The sequence below is a fragment of the Cyclopterus lumpus genome, chromosome 7 (assembly GCF_009769545.1).
Source record: "Cyclopterus lumpus isolate fCycLum1 chromosome 7, fCycLum1.pri, whole genome shotgun sequence".
In the NCBI taxonomy this organism is placed as follows: domain Eukaryota; kingdom Metazoa; phylum Chordata; class Actinopteri; order Perciformes; family Cyclopteridae; genus Cyclopterus; species Cyclopterus lumpus.
The window spans coordinates 24,788,427-24,813,426 of record NC_046972.1 but is presented as its reverse complement, the minus strand read 5'-3'; the positions used below and the strand labels follow the sequence as shown (position 1 = coordinate 24,813,426).

General features: G+C 42.3%; 1 protein-coding gene and 1 long non-coding RNA gene across 2 annotated transcripts in view; both read left to right on the top strand.

The window, feature by feature from the left end:
• Nucleotides 1–3,538: 3,538 nt before the first annotated feature.
• On the top strand, nt 3,539–7,013 carry LOC117733078. The gene is made up of 4 exons (XR_004609688.1): nt 3,539–3,620; nt 4,946–5,104; nt 5,619–5,781; nt 6,338–7,013. It is a non-coding gene; the product is annotated as an uncharacterized LOC117733078 (long non-coding RNA).
• Nucleotides 7,014–7,063: 50 nt separating this feature from the next.
• The window catches only part of cacna1fb (calcium channel, voltage-dependent, L type, alpha 1F subunit), a 62,883-nt gene continuing 44,946 nt past the window's right edge, over nt 7,064–25,000 (top strand). Inside the window, exons 1-9 of the mRNA XM_034538155.1 lie at nt 7,064–7,073; nt 7,616–7,839; nt 10,412–10,512; nt 11,196–11,301; nt 11,823–11,962; nt 18,800–18,951; nt 20,330–20,482; nt 24,032–24,228; nt 24,745–24,848. Of these exons, the coding sequence (XP_034394046.1) occupies nt 7,064–7,073; nt 7,616–7,839; nt 10,412–10,512; nt 11,196–11,301; nt 11,823–11,962; nt 18,800–18,951; nt 20,330–20,482; nt 24,032–24,228; nt 24,745–24,848 (1,187 nt within the window). The remainder of the gene's footprint in view (nt 7,074–7,615; nt 7,840–10,411; nt 10,513–11,195; nt 11,302–11,822; nt 11,963–18,799; nt 18,952–20,329; nt 20,483–24,031; nt 24,229–24,744; nt 24,849–25,000) is intronic.

Genomic DNA, 25,000 nt, shown 5'->3' with positions numbered 1-25,000 from the left:
ATGGAGCTTTATTTTGAAAGTCCCGGTATCATCGTGTGGTGATGCAACTGCGATGTGTCTCTGGTTCTGGGTCGCAACTGTCTACAGGAACCAAGCGGAACAGTGACGGAGTGTTTCCAGTGAATACAATGAGGTTAAATGCTGGTTCAAAGAGACAGCAGCTCAACCCAGTCCTACGTTAACCACGGATACATTAAATGTTTCATACCAGCCTCAAATCACGCTTCCAGAAACCCACAATGCCACGTTGAGAAATGATTGTTTAGGCAAAACAAACATTGGGTATGGTCAGTAAAAAGATCATTATTTGTGTTAAAATAGTAACATAGTACCGAAACGAAACAACGCAACGAAACAACGTAACAACGTAACGAAACAACATATCGAAACAACGTAACGAAACAACGTAACGAAACAACGTAACGAAACAACGTAACGAAACAACGTAACGAAACAACGCAATGAAACAACGTAACGAAACAACGTAACGAAACAACGTAACGAAACAACGTAACGAAACAACGTAACGAAACAACGTAACGAAACAACGTAACGAAACAACGCAATGAAACAACGTAACGAAACAACATCACGAAACAACGTAACGAAACAACGCAACGAAACAACGTAACGAAACAACGCAACGAAACAACGCAACGAAACAACGCAACGAAACAACGCAACGAAACAACGCAACGCAACAACGCAACGCAACAACGTAACGAAACAACGCAACGAAACAACGCAACGAAACAACGCAACGAAACAACGCAACGAAACAACGCAACGAAACAACGTAACGAAACAACGCAACGCAACAACGCAACGAAACAACGCAACGAAACAACGCAACGCAACAACGCAACGAAAAAACGCAACGAAACAACGTAATGAAACAACTTAACAACGTAACAACGTAGCAACATAACAATGAAGCAAATCAACGTACACCGTAACAATGAAACAAATCAATGTAACAACGTAACGATGTAACGAAACAATGTAACGAAACGACGTAACGAAACAACACAACGCAACAACGTAACAACAAAACCATGTAACAATGAAACAAATCAATGTTCAACAAAAGAACATAACAAAAAACAATGAAACAACGTAACAATGAAATAAATCAACGTAATAACAGAACACTGTAACAATGAAACAAGTGTCACGTCAGCATTTACATGTGGTTCATCTGGTGACATCACTGAACTTCCTGTACATCTCACCCTACATTTCACCTCATTGGTGAACAAAACACAGGTCACGTTCTCAAGGTCACGTTCTGAAGATACAAACAGAACTACATCATCTGCAAAGAGCAGTACTGCATCCCTGAGTACTGCCTGCAGAGGGCAGGACATTAGATTGTGTGTAGCCTATAACTTGAATCATTCATCAAATATAAGATTGTCTTATTGCTCACAGGGAAAGACGTAAAAAAGAGCAAGTTTCCAGTTCTTCAGGGTGTTGATCCGAGTTCACCATTTTTTTTGGTGGAAACTATGACATCATTTCAATTCACTCATGCCTCTTGATGCTTTGTGTGGTAGCATTGACACAGAAATATAGAAATAGTTAGCACTACTCTTTGAGTATGGACAGATTTATCTTTTTGCATTCTGGACTCTATTATCATATTCACAACAATTAAAGAAAAAACACAGTCAGAAAAGAGCATATGTTTAAATATAACATACTTAAAACAAGTTAACTTCATCATCAAAAAAAAACTTGTATAATATCTTACGAAAACATACTTCTCATTTTTTTATGTATTTTCCAACTAAAGTATTACATTAATTAAGTGAATAGTCATTTCAAAATAAATTCAGTCTTCACAGGAAGGTTGAAAGAACTAAACTACTAGTTACCGACCGACCGACTCGCTGCCATGGAGATTCAAGATGGCTCGACTTTTCGCTCTCTTGTGTTTTAGACAACTAAACTACTCAGTTAGGTTTAAACAACAAAACTACTCAGTTAGGTTTAAACTAAACTAATCAGTTAGCTTTAGACAACAAAACTACTAGTTAGCGTTAGACAACTAAACTACTTAGTTAAGTTTAAACTACTAAACTACTCAGTTAGCTTTAGACTACTAAACTACTCAGTTAGCTTTAGACAACTAAACTACTCAGTTAGCGTTAGACAACTAAACTACTCAGTTAGGTTTAAACAACTAAACTACTCAGTTAGGTTTAAACTACTAAACTACTCAGTTAGGTTTAGATAACAAACTGATGTAAAGCTGTAAACAGGCAGTAAATAAATAATGTTTCCTTGTTAAAAAAACGAAATCTGCATAAAGGCATTATTTCCCAGTTGCAGTGAACGCATCCTGGGTGTGTTCACTGCCCACCTCTCTACACCTGCATCATGAACGCAGGCAGCTGCACAAAACATCGAGGAAATCACAGCGATGTAATCTCACGGAGCCGTCCATCACTGGGTTTATCTCTGTGTTCAGGGTCCTCAGGTACTAACACATCAATCATGGCCCAGATCACACACACACACACACACCCACCCACACACACACACACACACACACACACACACATACACAGATCTAGGTCACAGCTGTTCACTACAATATTTCTGTTTTCACTTCCTCTGGAAGCGGTCACATTTCTCCTCCTCTTCTCTTTTCTCTCCGTCATCCTGTTTCCTCCTCGTTCACCTTGATGGACAATAAAACGCATCACTGATACCTTCCTTCTGAAGTACTGCAGTAAAAGTACTAATACCACACTGTGAAAGTACTCCACGGCCACTAAATGTCCTGCATTTAAGTAAAAGTATGTTATTATGCATTAGCAAGATGTAGTGGCAACAAACAAAAAAATACTAGTACAAAATATTGGGTTTAAGTAAAAGTACTGTCAGCTAAATGTAGTAAAAGTATTTAAGGTCAAAGTATTGACTGATCAATACAATGTTTCACTATTATGTCTGATGTGGTGAAAGTGGAGAGATGTATCTCAGTACAAATACACAAGTACTTTACTTCAGTACAAATATCAGTAGTTTCACGGTCTTGGGTCTTGTTTTGTTTCCTGTTTTATTTTGAAGTTCCCTGTCTCTCTGTCCTCTGTCACTTCCTGTCCTTGTGACTGTCGGCCCCGCCCCTTATTTGAATCCTCCTGCGTCTCATTGTCTGTTTCTTTCCCTGTGATGTCACCGCTCGGGTCCTCGCTGTAAATAAAATAACGATATTTCTGTTGAGATCTTCTCAGTTTGTCTCTCTGAGCTTCCAGAAGACGTAAAACTATTTTCTTCACTTATTCAGATGAGTTCATGTGTAGAAACTCAAAGTGGGAAATCAGCTGCCCTTTTAGATATTACTTGATTTAATCGTGATTTTAATGTTATTGAATCCTACTTATCTTTTTTTAATTAATCTTAAATCATACTTCCATGGTTTACGAAAAGCTCATTTCGTTCACTTAAAGGTATTCTAAATTAATTTCATTTATTTTAATTCCCGCATTCAATTTCCACATCTGCGCATGTGCGTCCACAAGCCCCGCCCCCTTCCCCCCCCACGAGGCGCGAATTTCTTCCATTTTGAAAGCTGTATCTCCTGCTGTCGGCTTCCCAACGCGCTGTTTGAAGTAAGTACACATTTTAAATTCATTGCTGTGTTGTATTTGTACTTTAACAGGATTTAGTTGCCACCAAGAAAAGTCTGCTGTGTCTTACGTAACGTTAATGTTAACTGAGGCCTACTGATGCTAACGTTAGCTCAATGTTGCCTACACCATTAAGGCTAGGTTAACATTAGTATAATAATTTAAGTGAAAATAATTATCTAACTGGATGCCGCTATCAAGATAAATGTGATGCATCACATGCTTTTCTTGGTTGAGTCTCATAAGTTTGTGGCCACTAAAAGTCGAACCTAACCAATGTAAATTGACTAGCTAGCTGTTAGCTAACTAATGCTAATGTACTTTAGCTAACGTCAATCACTTGTAGCTTAACCTTCCTCGGCTTCCTCGGCTTGTATAAAGGTTTAACGTTATGGACCGACTTTAAGTATATATATTTAACTTAAACTTATCAGTGCGGTGATATTAGGGGGAACACAAACTAAAGTTAAACATTGTTTGCTACTCTCTGTCGCCAAATGGGTTAATGTTACCGCAGCCATCGTTAGCGTTACCCCCCCTCGTGTCGAAGGTAAACAGAACGGGGTCCTAACGTTACGGTAAGGAGGCCAAGCTGTTGCCTGAGTTGTCATTCTTGAAACAACACGGAGTCCCGCGTCGCTCTGCTCAACTCTTTTCTTTTCACTTTGTGGTAGTTTTTACTCGTTTATACACTATTGAGCTAGCGTTAGCTTAAACATGTAAAGGTAGCTCTGAAGGAGGAAATGAAACGTGTAAGCTGCAGCTGCTCTGTAGAGGACAAGCATGTTGATATATGACCACAGTCTGAAATTAATTAAGTTAGCTCACCCACAGTATTGTGTCTGGTAATAATTCAGAATTGACACTAATCATCAAAATATATATATATTTTTATTCCAAGACATTGTACAGGGGGTTATACTTCACCTGTTTTGTAAATAATGATGATTGATTTAAGAAACCTTTCTGCCTTTTGTTGGTCATTTCTATAGTAATAATGAGGCTTTATTTAAATATAAAATGAGTTTTTGGGGATCTGATTTGAGTCGTTAGCTTAACCCAAATTACTACATACTGTTTTGCTCCTGCTCCTTAATAATTAAGGATGGGTTAAATGCAGAGGACAAATTTCATATATATGTAAAAAATGTAATATGACAATAAAATACGGTTTAAGTTTTGGTAAGTACATTTAACAAACACACTTTTCACAGGCATGCTGACCCCAGCAGTACTGCTCAGGATCAATATTCTGTAACGTGGTACCAATGGCCTAACTCTTTGTATTCTGTTTTGTTTTTTGATAGAAGTTACATGCTGACTTCCAACGCATTACAACCATCCCACTGGAATCTACCTTCATGACACAGTTGGAGAGCCATTTAGCCCAACTGACGTCTATCTTCCAGACGAAGGGTGGAGTTGCTGGCCAGAAACTAGCTAAACATCTAAAGATCTTGCAAGAGGTAAATATGTATACCAATTGTCATACTGTTGAGCTACTTTATGAAATGTGCCTGTCTACTACCATTAGAGCTCCATTTGCCTCACTACAGCCTGGACTATTTTCAAGGTGCACATTTACTCAAGGAAATCCGATGCCATGGCATACAGGCTAGACAAGCAGGAAAGAGAGCAGCACCTGCCTTGAGCAAGGCCAGCAGGTCAGACTGTGGTTGTATAATTCTCTAACTGTCTTTAGTTAAAGATGGCAGTTCATTTACACACAGTTGTGGCTAAGTTCCTCCTGTGTGCATTTCCTTGACGAGACATTGACCCCCACGTTGTTCCAATGGGTGCTTTTCATCTTAAATGCAGAGGTCAAATTTCATGTATATTTGTGATGATTAAAAAAATAAAGTTATAGTGTACGTTTAGGTTATTAGATCATATAAATATTGTTCAATTTATTGAAATTGTTGTACTTATTTATGTATTTCTAATTATTTAATAATGGTATTGTATGTGCCTTTTACACAGGAGACAAGTGATCTTAAATCCTTATGCTGCGTTTTTCACCGGGCGGCGCAAAAAATTCGCCAGAGTTGAAATATTTGAACTTTGCGAATATTTGCAACGCAGCATAAAGTCTCTTTGCATCCACCTGGGTGAGGATGAGGGCCGGCTTGTTCGGGAGTATATGGTAAGTCATTTGAATTGATTTGTTAGTCACATGTTATGTGTTAAGATCATAATGTCACCCATGTCAATTTTCAAAGTTCATGTTATAATTGACAGGTTCATAATATTCATATGAAAAAGATCAACTGGCTGCACAGTATTGTGAACAGGTTTCCTTTTCTAAACATTCCCTGACACCAATACTTTGACAAGCTTTGTGGTCTGGAAATGAAATCCAGAACTGTAAAACAACATGCTTGTTATGGAATGATGATAATCCATGAAAAGGCTAAATCTCTTTACATTTTTGTATCCGTTTTATTCAAATGAACCAAACTGTTTAATAGAAGAAAATACCCTAACTAACTAATATTAGTCCATCTCTTAATCTTATCTGACCTATGACACTCAGAATGAAGCTGTCATTCCTATGTAAATCTTTAATAACAGCTCACAGATATATTGTTTTATTAAAAACTATATATTTTTAGGGATTATTATGCAATGTTGATACAGTAAAGTATACAAATTTCATGAATACATGTTTTTTTTCACTCCTATTTTCTTTAAACATACAGGATATCGAAGGAGACGACATCCTGAGACCTGAACAAGCGGAGCATGAACACATGTCATCAACAAGGAGGAGAAACGGGACGTTGGTGACGTTCACGGACTAATCATCCTCCAACTGGATCTGTGGCCCCAGCTTGTGCAAAGATTGTGGGAGTCATCTACGCTCTGAACATGGCTCAAAGAGCTAAGATACTATGAATTCATTCACAAAGGGATCTTTCTAATGGTGAACATCTTTCCCCTCAAATCCTCGGCCTAAAGAACAAAGAACAACATGAATGCTGGACTGAAGGAACTCTTCGGCTGCTCTTGTAAACTGGTGCCATTAAAGCAAAAGAAGAGTACGAGACGACGTAATTAAAAAAGCACCAGTCGAACATCCCACTGGGGAAACGACGTGGCACACTGAAAATATGATGTTTGTTTCATTTATTCAGTTTATTTTTTATAACCCAATATCACAAATTACCAATTTGCCTCCGAGGGCTTTACCATCTGTACACATACAACATTTATTGATGTGACGCTCTCGGTTATATATTTTACATTCAGATGTGGAAAAGAATGTGGAAATATGTAATTTCATGTTTTTTTTTATTTGCTATGAAAAGCACTGTAAGAAGTTTTTATGCTACACTGGATGTTGCTATTACATTGTTTCAATAAGATTAAGTAAGAGTTGTATTAACATGCTGTTTGCTTTATTTGAATAAAAGAATATACTAAGAATGGCTCATAGTATTTAATTTAAAGAAACTCAATTTTATTATGTACAAATTTAAACAATAAATTGATTTGCATGCAAACACTTAACTTAATCCATTTGAGTAAACTGAACATGGGTTTAGTTGGAATTACTTAATAAATTTGAGTTAACTACTCAAAATAGTTGAGCAGAAATTATAAATAAAATTAGGCTGAAATTAGTTGAAAATAATTACTATTTACTTAAAAAATATGTCTGGATTTAGATAAAATTGTTGTGCAAAAAATTGAGTAAATTCAACACAATTTTCAGTGTAAAACTCATGTTTTTAATTTTCTGATGAGTTTGATATAACTAGTAAATGGTTATGAAACGGAAGTATTTACCACCTATAAAGTGCACTGTAATATTTCTATTTTATTTTAGCGCATTACTATAAGTTAGACTTAAACGTCCTTTGTATATTGTTTAAATAAATGGTCTATTCATGTATCCTGATATTTCCTCTGCGTCTCCTAAACGGCTCCGATGTTAAAGACCACGTTTTTCATCTGGTCTCTTAATGTGTGTTCAGGTGCTGGAGGAGAGGGAGGAGGAGAGGGTGAGGAAGAGGAGGAAGGAGGAGAGGAGGATGGAGGAGGAGGAGACGGAGGAGAAGGAGAGGAGAGGGATGCAGAGTGGGACGAGGAGCTGGACGGAGAGGACGAGGGAGTGAGGATGACGAGGACCGACACGCTTCACTCGACCACGAGTTCAACCGGGACACAGCGAAGAAGAGGACTACACGCTAAGAAACAGGTGAGACAGACAACACGCTAAGAAACAGGTGAGACAGACTACACGCTAAGAAACAGGTGAGACAGACAACACGCTAAGAAACAGTTGAGACAGACTACACGCTAAGAAACAGGTGAGACAGACAACACGCTAAGAAACAGTTGAGACAGACTACACGCTAAGAAACAGGTGAGACAGACTACACGCTAAGAAACAGGTGAGACAGACAACACGCTAAGAAACAGTTGAGACAGACTACACGCTAAGAAACAGGTGAGACAGACAACACGCTAAGAAACAGGTGAGACAGACTACACGCTAATAAACAGGTGAGACAGACAACACGCTAAGAAACAGGTGAGACAGACTACACGCTAAGAAACAGGTGAGACAGACTACACGCTAAGAAACAGGTGAGACAGACTACACGCTAAGAAACAGGTGAGACAGCTAAGAAACAGGTGAGACAGACTACACGCTAAGAAACAGGTGATGATGGTGATGATGAAGATGATGATGATGAAGATTGTGATATGTTGATGAAGATGATGGTGGTGATGATGGTGACGATGTTGATAATGGTGATGATGATGGTGGTGGTGATGATGGTGATGATGTTGATGATGATGATGGTGACGATGGTGACGATGATGATGATGGTGGTGACGATGGTGATGATGATGGTGACGATGGTGATGATTGTGATGATGAAGATGGTGGTGATGATGGTGACGATGTTGATGATGATGATGGTGATGATGGTGACGATGATGATGGTGGTGACGATGGTGATGGTGACGATTGTGATGATGAAGATGGTGGTGATGATGGTGATGATGATGATGGTGACGATGACTATAGTGATGATGGCTATAGTGATGATGGTGGTGATGATGATGATGATGGTGATGATGAAGATGGTGGTGATGATGGTGACGATGTTGATGATGATGATGGTGATGATGGTGACGATGGTGACGATGATGATGGTGGTGACGATGGTGATGGTGACGATTGTGATGATGAAGATGGTGGTGATGATGGTGATGATGGTGATGATGACGATGACTATAGTGATGATGGCTATAGTGATGATGGTGATGGTGATGATGGTGACGATTGTGATGATGAAGATGGTGGTGATGATGGTGTTGGTGATGATGATGATGACGATGATGATGGTGGTGACGATGGTGATGATTATGATGGTGGTGACGATGGTGATGATGATGGTGATGATGATGGTGATGATGGTGATGGTGGTGATGATGATGATGGTGATGATGGTGATGATGGTGATGATGATGGTGATGATGATGGTGATGATGATGGTGATGATGATGGTGATGATGATGGTGGTGACGATGGTGATGATGATGATGATGGTGATGATGGTGATGATGATGATGGTGATGATGATGGTGATGATGGTGATGATTATGATGGTGGTGACGATGGTGATGATGATGATGGTGGTGATGATGATGATGACGATGGTGATGATGATGATGACGATGATGATGATGGTGACGATGGTGATGATGATGATGGTGGTGACGATGGTGATGATGATGATGGTGGTGACGATGGTGATGATGATGTTGATGATGATGATGGTGACGATGGTGATGATGATGATGGTGACGATGATGGTGATGATGATGATGATTTTGATGATGATGATGGTGATGATGGTGATGGTGATGATAGTAATGATGATGATGGTGATGATGATGATGGTGATGATGATGATGGTGACGATTGTGATGATGAAGATGGTGGTGATGATGATGATGGTGATGATGATGGTGATGATGATGATGATGGTGACGATGGTGATGATGATGATGGTGATGATGATGATGGTGGTGATGATGATGATGGTGATGATGATGATGGTGACGATTGTGATGATGATGGTGGTGATGATGATGATGGTGACGATGGTGATGATGATGATGGTGATGATGATGATGGTGACGATTGTGATGATGATGGTGGTGATGATGATGATGATGACGATGGTGATGATGATGATGGTGATGATGATGATGGTGACGATTGTGATGATGATGATGGTGGTGATGATGATGATGGTGGTGACGATGGTGATGATGGTGATGATGATTTTGATGATGATGATGATGGTGACGATTGTGATGATGATGGTGGTGATGATGATGATGATGATGATGGTGGTGACGATGGTGATGATGGTGATGATGATGGTGATGATGATTTTGATGATGATGATGGTGATGATGATGATGATGATGGTGATGATGATGATGGTGACGATGGTGATGATGATGATGGTGGTGACGATGGTGATGATGATGATGATGGTGATGATGATTTTGATGATGATGGTGATGATGATAATGATGATGATGATGATGATGGTGATGATGATAATGATGATGATGATGATGATGGTGATGATGATGATGATGGTGATGATCGTGTTGATGATGATGATAGTGATGATGATGATGATGGTGATGATGATGATGATGGTGATGATCGTGTTGATGATGATGATAGTGATGGTGATGATGATGGTGGTGATGATGATGTCCCTCTTCGTCCTCAGGTCCAGGGCAGTAATCAGGTCCAGAGAGCTCCGAGAGCTTTATACTGTCTAAAACTCAACAATCCAATCAGACGAGCCGCTCTCTCCATTGTAGAGTGGAAGTATCCTTGACTCCAACCAATCAGCTGTTAGCTTTATACCTGTTATCATGTTTATACCTGTTATCATGTTCATACCTGTTATCATGTTCATACCTGTTATCATGTTCACACCTGTTGACCATGTTCATACCTGTTGACCATGTTCATACCTGTTGACCATGTTCATACCTGTTGACCATGTTTATACCTGTTGACCATGTTCATACCTGTTGACCATGTTCATACCTGTTGACCATGTTTATACCTGTTGACCATGTTCACACCTGTTGACCATGTTTATACCTGTTGACCATGTTCATACCTGTTGACCATGTTTATACCTGTTGACCATGTTTATACCTGTTGACCATGTTCATACCTGTTCACCATGTTTATACCTGTTGACCATGTTCATACCTGTTCACCATGTTTATACCTGTTGACCATGTTTATACCTGTTGACCATGTTTATACCTGTTGACCATGTTTATACCTGTTGACCATGTTCATACCTGTTGACCATGTTTATACCTGTTGACCATGTTCACACCTGTTCACCATGTTCATACCTGTTGACCATGTTTATACCTGTTGACCATGTTCACACCTGTTCACCATGTTCATACCTGTTCACCATGTTCATACCTGTTGACCATGAGACTAAATGTGAGTCATAAGCTGATCTTCCTGAACTCGGCTCTCAGACCTTTTGACATCTTCATCCTTTTGGCCATCTTTGCTAACTGCGTCGCTCTGGGAGTCTCTAAACCGTTTCCTGAGGACGACTCCAACTCCACCAACCACGACCTGGTGAGACCACTTCTTTATGCTAAGCTACGCTAACCTCTGTGTCTCGGGACTGGGTTAGGGTTACTGTAACATTACTGTTGAAGGTTACAGGTATTATGGGATGTATAATAATAATGATGTCACCAGTATTTCACTGAATCACGTGATCAGGGAGAACTTTAGGCTGGAGAAGATAGTGAGGTCTATTTGGAGCTGATACTTGGTCCTGAGCTTCAGTCCAGGTCCAGGTTCAACTTCAGGTCCCAGAGAAAGGTCCAAATGTATGTTCAGGTACCGGTCCCAGTCCAGGCTCAGGTCTAGGTCCCGGTCTAGGTATAGGTCAAGGTTCCGGTTGGACATGTAGTTGATATGGTTTGTGTTTGTTTTATTGTGTAAAACCTCATAAATGTCCACAAGCTTCAAACCTTCAGGCTTCAGAGAACCTTAAAGTTCCAGCTCGTCATCTTCCACTGTAGTGAAGGAGTATCGAGGTTCTGTAGATCTACAGACGGTCTGAACGGAACGTGTTCTCTCTGCCTCAGGAACAAGTGGAGTACGTCTTCCTCGTCATCTTCACCATTGAGACCTTCCTGAAGATCCTGGCCTACGGTCTGGTGATGCACCCCAGCTCCTACATCCGCAACGGCTGGAACCTGCTCGACTTCGTCATCGTCATCGTCGGGTGAGAAAACACATAGAACCAGTGGATGTGTTGGTTCTCTGTTGTGAGATATTGGATCTTTCTTGGTCTTTAGATACATGTAGGTTATAACCGCTTTAGATCTTGGTTCTCTTACAACATTTGTTTTGTCAAAAGATGTTGGTTCCCTGTTTAGTCTTACTTGGTTCTCCTTATAGATCTCGGTTCTCTCTTTAGATCCTGCCTGGTTCTTTCTTTACACACAGGGTTCTGTATTTAGATTATGGTTTTCTACAAATTTTGCAGTTCTGTCTTTTATATCCCAGGTTCTCTCTTTATATCCTGGTTCTCTCTTTATATCCTGGTTCTCTCTTTATATTCTGGTTCTGTCTTTATATCCTGGTTCTCTTTTTATATCCTGGTTCTCTCTTTATATTCTGGTTCTGTCTTTATATCCTGGTTCTGTCTTTATATCCTGGTTCTCTCTTTATATCCTGGTTCTGTCTTTATATCCTGGTTCTGTCTTTATATTCTGGTTCTGTCTTTATATTCTGGTTCTGTCTTTATATCCTGGTTCTCTCTTTATATCCTGGTTCTCTCTTTATATCCTGGTTCTGTCTTTATATCCTGGTTCTCTCTTTATACCTTGGATTATCTCTTCATATCCTGGTGGTTCTCTCTTCATATATTCTGTCTTCATACCCTGGGTTCTCTCTTTATATCCTGGTTTTCCCTTCATATCTCGGTTCTCTTTTTATTTCTGAGTCTCTCTTTAGATTATGGTTCTCTGTTTAAACGCTGGTTCTATTTTTATAGACTTGTTCTCTATTTATATCCCGATCATAGTTCTCATTTCACATTGTTGATCTCTGTTTTGATCTCAGTTCTTCCTTCAGACTTGGTTCTGTCATCTGACTCTGGTTCTCTCTTGAGGTCCCAGTTCTGTGTTCAAATCCTGGTTCTCTCTTTAGACCCAGTTCTCTCTTCAGACTCTAGTTCTCTCTTCACACCCTGGTTCTCTCTTTAGACCCAGTTCTCTCTTCAGACTCTAGTTCTCTCTTCACACCCTGGTTCTCTCTTCAGACCCTGGTTCTGTCTTCAGACCCTGGTTCTCTCTTCACACCCTGGTTCTCTCTTCAGACCCTGGTTCTGTCTTCAGACCCTGGTTCTCTCTTCACACCCTGGTTCTCTCTTCAGACCCTGGTTCTGTCTCCAGCCCCTGGTTCTCTCTTCACACCCTGGTTCTCTCTTCAGACCCTGGTTCTGTCTCCAGCCCCTGGTTCTCTCTTCACACCCTGGTTCTCTCTTCAGACCCTGGTTCTCTCTTCAGACCCTGGTTCTGTCTTCAGACCCTGGTTCTCTCTCCAGACTGTAGTTTTTTCTTCAGACCCTGGTTCTGTCTCCAACCCCTGGTTCTCTCTTCATACTCTAGTTCTCTCTTCACACCCTGGTTCTCTCTTCAGACCCTGGTTCTGTCTTCAGACCCTGGTTCTCTCTCCAGACTGTAGTTTTTTCTTCAGACCCTGGTTCTGTCTCCAGCCCCTGGTTCTTTCTTCAGCCCATGGTTCTCTTTTCACACCCTGGTTCTGTCTCCAGCCCCTGGTTCTCTCTTCACTCCCTGGTTCTGTCTCCAGCCCCTGGTTCTCTCTTCACTCCCTGGTTCTCTCTTCAGACCCTGGTTCTCTCTTCACTCCCTGGTTCTGTCTCCAGCCCCTGGTTCTCTCTTCACTCCCTGGTTCTGTCTCCAGCCCCTGGTTCTCTCTTCACTCCCTGGTTCTCTCTCCAGACTGTAGTTTTTTCTTCAGACCCTGGTTCTGTCTCCAGCCCCTGGTTCTCTCTTCACTCCCTGGTTCTCTCTTCAGACCCTGGTTCTCTCTTCACTCCCTGGTTCTGTCTCCAGCCCCTGGTTCTCTCTTCACTCCCTGGTTCTGCCTCCAGCCCCTGGTTCTCTCTTCACTCCCTGGTTCTGTCTCCAGCCCCTGGTTCTGTCTTCAGACCCTGGTTCTCTCTTCACACCCTGGTTCTCTCTTCAGACTCTAGTTCTTTCTCCAGCCCCTGGTTCTCTCTTCACACCCTGGTTCTTTCTTCAGCCCCTGGTTCTCTCTCCAAAACCAGGTTCTCTCTTCACACCCTTGTTCTTTCTTCAGCCCCTGGTTCTCTCTCCAGAACCAGGTTCTCTCTTCACACCCTGGTTCTTTCTTCAGCCCCTGGTTCTCTCTCCAGAACCAGGTTCTGTGTTCTTGTCCTCAGCCGGCCTCTCCTGCAGTGGGTTCTGCAGCAGTAGATGAGATCTGACTGCAGTGAACTCAGCAGCTTCCTGTCCGCTGGCCAGAGGAACAAACCCTGCAGCGACGCCACCGTTTATCCCATTTTAGTGTGTTGGTGCTGAGTGTTTGTGACATCTCACTGTGCTCACTCGGGTTTGGGTTCCTCAACGTTACATCCTCCCTCCTTCGGAGAACACATACATTTAGAACAGTGTTCTCATCATTTCCAATCGGAGAGTCTTTCTACTTTATTGATGAAATACTGACATACTGAAACCACTAGTGTCAGCATCAATATCACCCTCACACATGCAATAGTTAGTGTTTAAGTATATTTAGTATATAAGTATATTATATAAGTATATTTAGTATATAAGTATATTATACAAGTACATTTAGTATATAAGTATATTATACAAGTACATTTAGTATATACGTATATTATACAAGTACATTTAGTATATACGTATATGTAGTATATAAGTATATTATATAAGTATATTTAGTATATACGTATATTTAGTATATAAGTATATTATATAAGTATATTTAGTATATAAGTATTATATAAGTATATTTAGTATATAAGTATTATACAAGTATATTTAGTGTATAAGTATATTATACAAGTACATTTAGTATATACGTATATTATATAAGTATATTTAGTGTATAGATTATATTTAGTATATAGGTACATTTAGTGTATAAGTATATTCAGTTTATAACTGTATTTAGTATATAGGTACATTTAGTGTATAAGTATATTTAGTATAGAAGTATATTATATAAGTATATTTAGTATAGAAGTATATTTAGTATATAGGTATATTTAGTATAGAAGTATATTTTGTATATAACTGGGGCCCTGTTTATTTAAACCTTTTATGGTCAGCAATACAAATATTAAATACATTTAAAGTTAACTGGGAGGCCAGAATTGAGTAAATGTAATAGTCGAGAGTTGAGAACGTTTTAAAAGTCTTGTTCAGAAGTCTCGTTCAGAAGTCTCGTTCTGAAGTCTCGTTCAGAAGTCTTGTTAAATAACATTATTACATTACATGACATTTAGCTGACGCTTTTATCCAAAGCGACTTACAATAAGTACATTAAACCATGAGTCCAAACTCAGAACAACAAGAATCAAGAAAGTACAATTTTCAATAACGTTAAACTACAAAGTACTATCAGTAAGAGACATTTAAGTGCTTTCTAAAGTGTTAAACAACAAAGTGCTAAACAACAAAGTGCTAAACAACAATGTGCTATCAGTAAGAGACATTTAAGTGCTACTAAAGTGTTAAACAACAAAGTGCTAAACAATAAAGTGCTAAACAACAATGTGCTATCAGTAAGAGACATTTAAGTGCTACTAAAGTGCTAAACAACAAAGTGCTAGAAGGTCTGAAGTTTCGTTCAGAAGTCTTGTTCTGAAGTCTTGCTCTGAAGTCTCGTTCTGAAGTTTCGTTCTGAAGTCTTGTTCAGAAGTCTTGTTCAGAAGTTTTGTTCTGAAATCTCGTTCAGAAGTCTCGCTCAGAAGTCTCGTTCTGAAGTCTTGTTCAGAAGTCTCGTTCTGAAGTCTTGTTCTGAAGTCTCATTCTGAAGTCTCGTTCTGAAGTCTCGTTCTGAAGTCTCGTTCAGAAGTTTCGTCTGAAGTCTTGTTCAGAAATCTCGTTCATAAGTCTCGTTCATAAGTCTTGTTCAGAAGTCTCGTTCTGAAGTCTTGTTCAGAAATCTCGTTCAGAAGTCTCGTTCAGAAGTCTTGTTCAGAAGTCTTGTTCAGAAGTCTCGTTCTGAAGTCTTGTTCTGAAGTCTCGCCCTGAAGTCTGGTTCAGAAGTCTCATTTTGAAGTATCTTCCCAGTCCGACTCTTCTAGTTCCCTCCAGCGACTGCAACGTCAGGCTCCTCAAATATCAGCGACGCTGGAAATAACCAGTCACCTGCTGAGGTCACGACGAGTCCTGTGGGGTCACGGCGAGTCCTGCTGAGGTCACGACGAGTCCTGTGGGGTCACGACGAGTCCTGCTGAGGTCACGACGAGTCCTGTGGGGTCACGGCGAGTCCTGTGGGGTCACGGCGAGTCCTGCTGAGGTCACGGCGAGTCCTGCGGGGTCACGGCGAGTCCTGCTGAGGTCACGACGAGTCCTGTGGGGTCACGGCGAGTCCTGCTGAGGTCACGGCGAGTCCTGCGGGGTCACGGCGAGTCCTGCTGAGGTCACGGCGAGTCCTGTGGGGTCACGGCGAGTCCTGCTGAGGTCACGGCGAGTCCTGCTGAGGTCACGGCGAGTCCTGCTGAGGTCACGGCGAGTCCTGCTGAGGTCACGGCGAGTCCTGCGGGGTCACGGCGAGTCCTGCTGAGGTCACGGCGAGTCCTGTGGGGTCACGGCGAGTCCTGCTGAGGTCACGGCGAGTCCTGCTGAGGTCACGGCGAGTCCTGCGGGGTCACGGCGAGTCCTGCTGAGGTCACGGCGAGTCCTGCGGGGTCACGGCGAGTCCTGCTGAGGTCACGGCGAGTCCTGTGGGGTCACGGCGAGTCCTGCTGAGGTCACGGCGAGTCCTGCTGAGGTCACGGCGAGTCCTGCTGAGGTCACGGCGAGTCCTGCGGGGTCACGGCGAGTCCTGCTGAGGTCACGGCGAGTCCTGCTGAGGTCACGGCGAGTCCTGCTGAGGTCACGGCGAGTCCTGCTGAGGTCACGGCGAGTCCTGCGGGGTCACGGCGAGTCCTGCTGAGGTCACGGCGAGTCCTGCTGAGGTCACGGCGAGTCCTGCGGGGTCACGGCGAGTCCTGCTGAGGTCACGGCGAGTCCTGCTGAGGTCACGGCGAGTCCTGCGGGGTCACGGCGAGTCCTGCTGAGGTCACGGCGAGTCCTGCTGAGGTCACGGCGAGTCCTGCGGGGTCACGGCGAGTCCTGCTGAGGTCACGGCGAGTCCTGCTGAGGTCACGGCGAGTCCTGCGGGGTCACGGCGAGTCCTGCTGAGGTCACGGCGAGTCCTGCTGAGGTCACGGCGAGTCCTGCTGAGGTCACGGCGAGTCCTGCTGAGGTCACGGCGAGTCCTGCGGGGTCACGGCGAGTCCTGCTGAGGTCACGGCGAGTCCTGCTGAGGTCACGGCGAGTCCTGCGGGGTCACGGCGAGTCCTGCTGAGGTCACGGCGAGTCCTGCTGAGGTCACGGCGAGTCCTGCGGGGTCACGGCGAGTCCTGCTGAGGTCACGGCGAGTCCTGCTGAGGTCACGGCGAGTCCTGCGGGGTCACGGCGAGTCCTGCTGAGGTCACGGCGAGTCCTGCGGGGTCACGGCGAGTCCTGCTGAGGTCACGGCGAGTCCTGCTGAGGTCACGGCGAGTCCTGCGGGGTCACGGCGAGTCCTGCTGAGGTCACGGCGAGTCCTGCTGAGGTCACGGCGAGTCCTGCGGGGTCACGGCGAGTCCTGCTGAGGTCACGGCGAGTCCTGCTGAGGTCACGGCGAGTCCTGCGGGGTCACGGCGAGTCCTGCTGAGGTCACGGCGAGTCCTGCGCGGTCCGAGGTCTACATCCTCCGCTTGTTTTTTTTTGCGGTCCTCGCTGCAGGACAGAAGAAAGTGTCGTGACTCGGTGACGACCTCGGGGGCCATGACGATGAGGCCGGTTGCCGTGGGCGCGCTGTCGCCCTGGAGACGGTGATGCTGAGAGGCTGCTGGATGTGGTTCTCCTCGGGTTCCTGTTAACGCCGACGTTACAGGATCTACAGCAAGAGTTCACATTAACATCAAAACAAGCAAATAACTGAAATATGAAAATATTTTATATCCTGACGGAATAACTATTATAATTATTCCACAGTGTATTTATATTGCACAGGTTTTAAGTCTTTCCAGTTACCATGGGGACGGGGGGGGGGGGGGGTTGTCCTCACAATACATTTGAACAAATGTGTAAGAAGATTTATTCATTTAAGTGTTTATTGTACGTTTGAAACCTTCATGACCTGGTTCTCTCTTTAGGTTCTGGTTCTCTCTTCATGACCTGGTTCTCTCTTTAGGTTCTGGTTCTCTCTTCATGACCTGGTTCTCTCTTTAGGTTCTGGTTCTCTCTTTAGATTCTGGTTCTCTCTTTAGATTCTGGTTCTCTCTTTAGTTTCTGGTTCTCTCTTCATAACCTGGTTCTCTCTTTAGGTTCTGGTTCTCTCTTCATGACCTGGTTCTCTCTTTAGATTCTGGTTCTCTCTTTAGATTCTGGTTCTCTCTTTAGATTCTGGTTCTCACTTCATATCCGGGTTCCGTCTTTAGATTCTAGTTCTCTCTTCATAACCTGGTTCTCTCTTCATATCCGGGTTCCGTCTTTAGATTCTAGTTCTCTCTTCATAACCTGGTTCTCTCTTCATATCCGGGTTCCGTCTTTAGATTCTGGTTCTCTCTTCATGACCTGGTTCTCTCTTCATATCCTGGTTCTCTCTTTAGATTCTGGTTCTCTCTTCATGACCTGGTTCTCTCTTTAGATTCTGGTTCTCTCTTCATATCCGGGTTCCGTCTTTAGATTCTGGTTCTGTCTTTAGATTCCAGTTCTCTCTTTAGATTCTGGTTCTGTTTTTTAGCATTTGATCTGTTTTGTAGCTTCATGTTGTTCTGTTTGTGCAGTTTGTTCAGCGTCGTCTTGGAGACGATGACTCACAAGTCCGGCGAGGTGGCGACGACTCACCACGTGCCGGGAAAACCTGGAGGTCTGGATGTGAAAGCTCTGAGAGCCTTCAGGGTCCTGAGGCCCCTCAGACTGGTTTCTGGGGTCCCCAGTGAGTACTGTGTGTGTGTGTGTGTGTGTGTGTGTGTGTGTGTGTAAAGCTGTGTGTGTGTGTGTGTGTGTTTGTGTGTGTAAAGCTGTGTGTGTGTGTGTGTGTGTGTGTGTGTGTGTGTGTGTGTGTGTGTGTAAAGCTGTGTGTGTGTGTGTGTGTGTGTAAAGCTGTGTGTGTGTGTGTGTGTGTGAAGCTGTGTGTGTGTGTGTGTAAAGCTGTGTGTGTGTGTGTAAAGCTGTGTGTGTGTGTGTGTGTGAAGCTGTGTGTGTGTGTGTGTGTGTGTGCGTGTGTAAAGCTGTGTGTGTGTGTGTAAAGCTGTGTGTGTGTGTGTGTAAAGATGTGTGTGTGTGTGTGTGTGTGTAAAGCTGTGTGTGTGTGAAGCTGTGTGTGTGTGTGTGTGTAAAGCTGTGTGTGTGTGTGTGTGTGTAAAGCTGTGTGTGTGTGTGTGTGTAAAGCTGTGTGTGTGTGTGTGTGTAAAGGTGTGTGTGTGTGTAAAGCTGTGTGTGTGTGTGTAAAGCTGTGTGTGTGTGTGTAAAGCTGTGTGTGTGTGTGTAAAGCTGTGTGTGTGTGTGTGTGTGTGTAAAGCTGTGTGTGTGTGTGTGTGTGTGTAAAGCTGTGTGTGTGTGTGTGTGTGTAAAGCTGTGTGTGTGTGTGTGTGTAAAGCTGTGTGTTCGTGTGTGTAAAGCTGTGTGTGTGTGGGTGTGTGTGTGTAAAGCTGTGTGTGTGTGTGTGTGTGAAGCTGTGTGTGTGTGTGTAAAGCTGTGTGTGTGTGGGTGTGTGTGTAAAGCTGTGTATGTGTGGGTGTGTGTGTGTAAAGCTGTGTGTGTGTGGGTGTGTGTGTGTAAAGCTGTGTGTGTGTGGGTGTGTGTGTGTAAAGCTGTGGGTGTGTGTGTAAAGCTGTGTGTGTGTGTGTAAAGCTGTGTGTGTGTGTGTGTGTAAAGCTGTGTGTGTGTGTGTAAAGCTGTGTGTGTGTGTGTGTGTAAAGCTGTGTGTGTGTGTGTGTAAAGCTGTGTGTGTGTGTGTGTGTAAAGCTGTGTGTGTGTGTGTGTAAAGCTGTGTGTGTGTAAAGCTGTGTGTGTGTGTGTGTAAAGCTGTGTGTGTGTGTGTGTAAAGCTGTGTGTGTGTGTGTGTAAAGCTGTGTGTGTGTGTGTAAAGCTGTGTGTGTGTAAAGCTGTGTGTGTGTGTGTGTAAAGCTGTGTGTGTGTGTGTGTAAAGCTGTGTGTGTGTGTGTGTAAAGCTGTGTGTGTGTGTGTGTAAAGCTGTGTGTGTGTGTGTAAAGCTGTGTGTGTGTAAAGCTGTGTGTGTGTGTGTGTAAAGCTGTGTGTGTGTGTGTGTAAAGCTGTGTGTGTGTGTGTGTAAAGCTGTGTGTGTCTCTCAGGTCTGCAGATCGTACTGAACTCCATCATGAAGGCGATGGTTCCTCTCCTCCACATCGCTCTGCTGGTCCTCTTCGTCATCATCATCTACGCCATCATCGGTCTGGAGCTCTTCATCGGACGCATGCACAAAACCTGCTACTACAAACAAGCAGGTACAACTACTACTAGTTAGTACTACAGGTACAACTACTACTAGTTAGTACTACAGGTAGAACTACTACTAGTTAGTACTACAGGTACAACTACTACTAGTTAGTACTACAGGTACAACTACTACTAGTTAGTACTACAGGTACAACTACTACTAGTTAGTACTACAGGTACAACTACTACTAGTTAGTACTACAGGTACAACAACTAGTAGTTAGTACTACAGGTACAACTACTACTAGTTAGTACTACAGGTAGAACTACTACTAGTTAGTACTACAGGTAGAACTACTACTAGTTAGTACTACAGGTACAACTACTACTAGTTAGTACTACAGGTACAACAACTAGTAGTTAGTACTACAGGTAGAACTACTACTAGTTAGTACTACAGGTACAACAACTACTAGTTAGTACTACAGGTACAACAACTAGTAGTTAGTACTACAGGTACAACTACTACTAGTTAGTACTACAGGTACAACAACTAGTAGTTAGTACTACAGGTACAACTACTACTAGTTAGTACTACAGGTAGAACTACTACTAGTTAGTACTACAGGTACAACTACTACTAGTTAGTACTACAGGTACAACTACTACTAGTTAGTACTACAGGTACAACAACTAGTAGTTAGTACTACAGGTACAACAACTAGTAGTTAGTACTACAGGTACAACTACTAGTAGTTAGTACTACAGGTACAACTACTACTAGTTAGTACTACAGGTACAACTACTAGTAGTTAGTACTACAGGTACAACTACTAGTAGTTAGTACTACAGGTACAACTACTACTAGTTAGTACTACAGGTACAACTACTACTAGTTAGTACTACAGGTACAACAACTAGTAGTTAGTACTACAGGTACAACTACTACTAGTTAGTACTACAGGTAGAACTACTACTAGTTAGTACTACAGGTACAACTACTACTAGTTAGTACTACAGGTACAACAACTAGTAGTTAGTACTACAGGTACAACAACTAGTAGTTAGTACTACAGGTACAACAACTAGTAGTTAGTACTACAGGTACAACTACTAGTAGTTAGTACTACAGGTACAACTACTACTAGTTAGTACTACAGGTACAACTACTAGTAGTTAGTACTACAGGTACAACTACTACTAGTTAGTACTACAGGTAGAACTACTACTAGTTAGTACTACAGGTACAACTACTACTAGTTAGTACTACAGGTACAACTACTACTAGTTAGTACTACAGGTACAACTACTACTAGTTAGTACTACAGGTACAACAACTAGTAGTTAGTACTACAGGTAGAACTACTACTAGTTAGTACTACAGGTACAACAACTAGTAGTTAGTACTACAGGTACAACTACTAGTAGTTAGTACTACAGGTACAACAACTAGTAGTTAGTACTACAGGTATAACTACTAGTTAGTACTACAGGTACAACTACTACTAGTTAGTACTACAGGTAGAACTACTACTAGTTAGTACTACAGGTACAACTACTACTAGTTAGTACTACAGGTACAACAACTAGTAGTTAGTACTACAGGTAGAACTACTACTAGTTAGTACTACAGGTACAACAACTAGTAGTTAGTACTACAGGTAGAACTACTAGTTAGTACTACAGGTAGAACTACTACTAGTTAGTACTACAGGTACAACTACTACTAGTTAGTACTACAGGTACAACTACTACTAGTAAGTACTACAGGTACAACAACTACTAGTTAGTACTACAGGTACAACTACTACTAGTTAGTACTACAGGTACAACTACTACTAGTTGCAACACTAGGTACAACACCTCTACTACTAACTACGAAATAATGACGAAGAACATATTTGTTAGAAGTGAAACTGCATCTAAACAATATAAATATTTATAAAGGCTATAATACCAAGTATTAATGTTAATAAGTATACTTTTGCATCTACTATGAACTTATCCGACTAGAGGCTGTAGAGGGCAAATGCATAATAAAATATCAACTACATGCTTTCACTGAAACAGTGAAAAAAAGACATTTTGTAAGCATAACTTTAGCTAACACCACTTGCTACACACACTTGCATGCATCTCCTACTCTGACGCGGTTCAAATCGTAATGCTGCGGCTCCTGTCAATCATATGGTGCGGTGGCTAGCTAACGTTAAGTTAGCTAACGTTAAGTTAGCTAACGTTAGCCAACTAGTGCTGCAATGATTATAGCTAAGATGACTCAAATCAACAAAATCTCACAACTGTCAACACTTCCTCAGCTCGCTAACTTGCTAGCGGTCTGTCTACTACACTCATTTGATTTATGGTAGCTAGCGAACGTTAGCCTAACATACACATGTATAGCTAAATGAGAAGATCAGACACCCGTCTCCCCCCCTCCCCCGCCAGAGATATACTCCAATCCTGTGGGAAACACTGCTAGATATCTTAACAGGTTTATGCTAATTGTCATAACTAAACATTAACGTTGTGGCTCTTGGGATTAATCTTACCTCAATGTGTTTCCTGAGGTTGGACGGGGAGCTTTTGAATGCTTTCAGTAGCTTTGGGTAAGCATAAGAGGCACTTCATCCGGTACGAAGAACCTTTCAATCCAACAGCAAATATGACCACGGGTGTTGGTCTTCGTCACCACCGTCGTTTGTTGCGGGAGTAGCAGGTGCTTCAATTTCTGCTTCATGTAAGCAGTCATCTACTCATGTAGTTGCTAGCTAGCTAAGTTAGCATCCTGGGCATCACTGGGAATCAAAAGAACCCGGCTTTGAGAGCACTTGTTTGCAATTGCGCAATAACGTGACTAACAAATGATTTAACTTGCAAGCTAGAACCACTGATTCAACCTGCTTACTTGGAGTCTGTGTTCCACCACGGTATGTATATATATATATATACATATATATATATGTATATATATACACAGTATATATATACATATATATATATATGTATATATATACACACAGTATATATATATATATATATTTATACATACATATACATGTATATATGTATATATATACTGTGTATATATATATATATATACACACAGTATATATATACATATATATACATAGTATATATATACATATATATATATATGTATATATATATATATATATATATATACACACAGTATATATATATATACACAGTATATATATATATACACAGTATATATATATATATATAAACACAGTATATATATATATATATATATATATATATATATATATACTGTGTTCCACCACAGTCCCCAACTTTGTTCACATAATTAATTTGTTTTCTAAAGATAGATTTGATTTTGTAGCGAGTAACGAAGGTTTCAGGGGAAATGTATCAAAGTTCAGAGTTTTTATTTTTTAGTGAAGCAAAAGTGAAAGTCAACAGAAATGTAAATAGTAAAGTAAAGTGCAGATATCCCAAAAAAACAACTTAAGTACGGTTATGAAGTATTTCTACTTTATAGTACTTACGTTACTATACACCACTGGTATTTAGTAGCAGATCATGGAAGTACTCTCGTCCATCAGTACTCATCAGTACCCCCCCCCCCCCAGATAACTACGTGGAGGACGACCCCGTGCCGTGCGCCTTCGCCGGTCATGGCCGTCAGTGCAGAATCAACGGGACGGAGTGCCGGGGGAGGTGGGACGGCCCCAACGGGGGGATCACCAACTTCGACAACTTCTTCTTTGCCATGCTGACGGTGTTCCAGTGCATCACGATGGAGGGCTGGACCGACGTCCTCTACTGGGTCAGGGTCTCGCCTCCTCTTTGGGTCTCGCCTCCTCTTTGTGTCTCGCCTCCTCTTTGTGTCTCGCCTCCTCTTTGTGTCTCGCCTCCTCTTTGTGTCTCGCCTCCTCTTTGGGTCTCGCCTCCTCTTTGTGTCTCGCCTCCTCTTTGTGTCTCGCCTCCTCTTTGTGTCTCGCCTCCTCTTTGTGTCTCGCCTCCTCTTTGTGTCTCGCCGCCTCTTTGTGTCTCGCCTCCTCTTTGTGTCTCGCCTCCTCTTTGAGTCTCGCCGCCTCTTTGTGTCTCGCCTCCTCTTTGTGTCTCGCCGCCTCTTTGTGTCTCGCCTCCTCTTTGTGTCTCGCCTCCTCTTTGTGTCTCGCCGCCTCTTTGTGTCTCGCCTCCTCTTTGTGTCTCGCCTCCTCTTTGTGTCTCGCCGCCTCTTTGTGTCTCGCCTCCTCTTTGTGTCTCGCCTCCTCTTTGTGTCTCGCCTCCTCTTTGAGTCTCGCCGCCTCTTTGAATCTCTGTGTTTCTCTCCGCTCAGATGAACGACGCCATCGGCTTCGAGCTGCCGTGGGTTTACTTCGTCAGTCTGGTGATCTTTGGATCCTTCTTCGTCCTCAACCTGGTCCTAGGAGTCCTCAGCGGGTTCGTTAGACTCCTTCTAGTGGATTCTTCTAGTCCTCTAGACCCTTCTAGTTCCCTGGATACTTCTATTGCTCTATAGTATTCTAGTACTCTGGATCATTCTAGTCCTCTGAATTATTCTAGTACTCTGGATCCTTCTAGTCCCATGGATT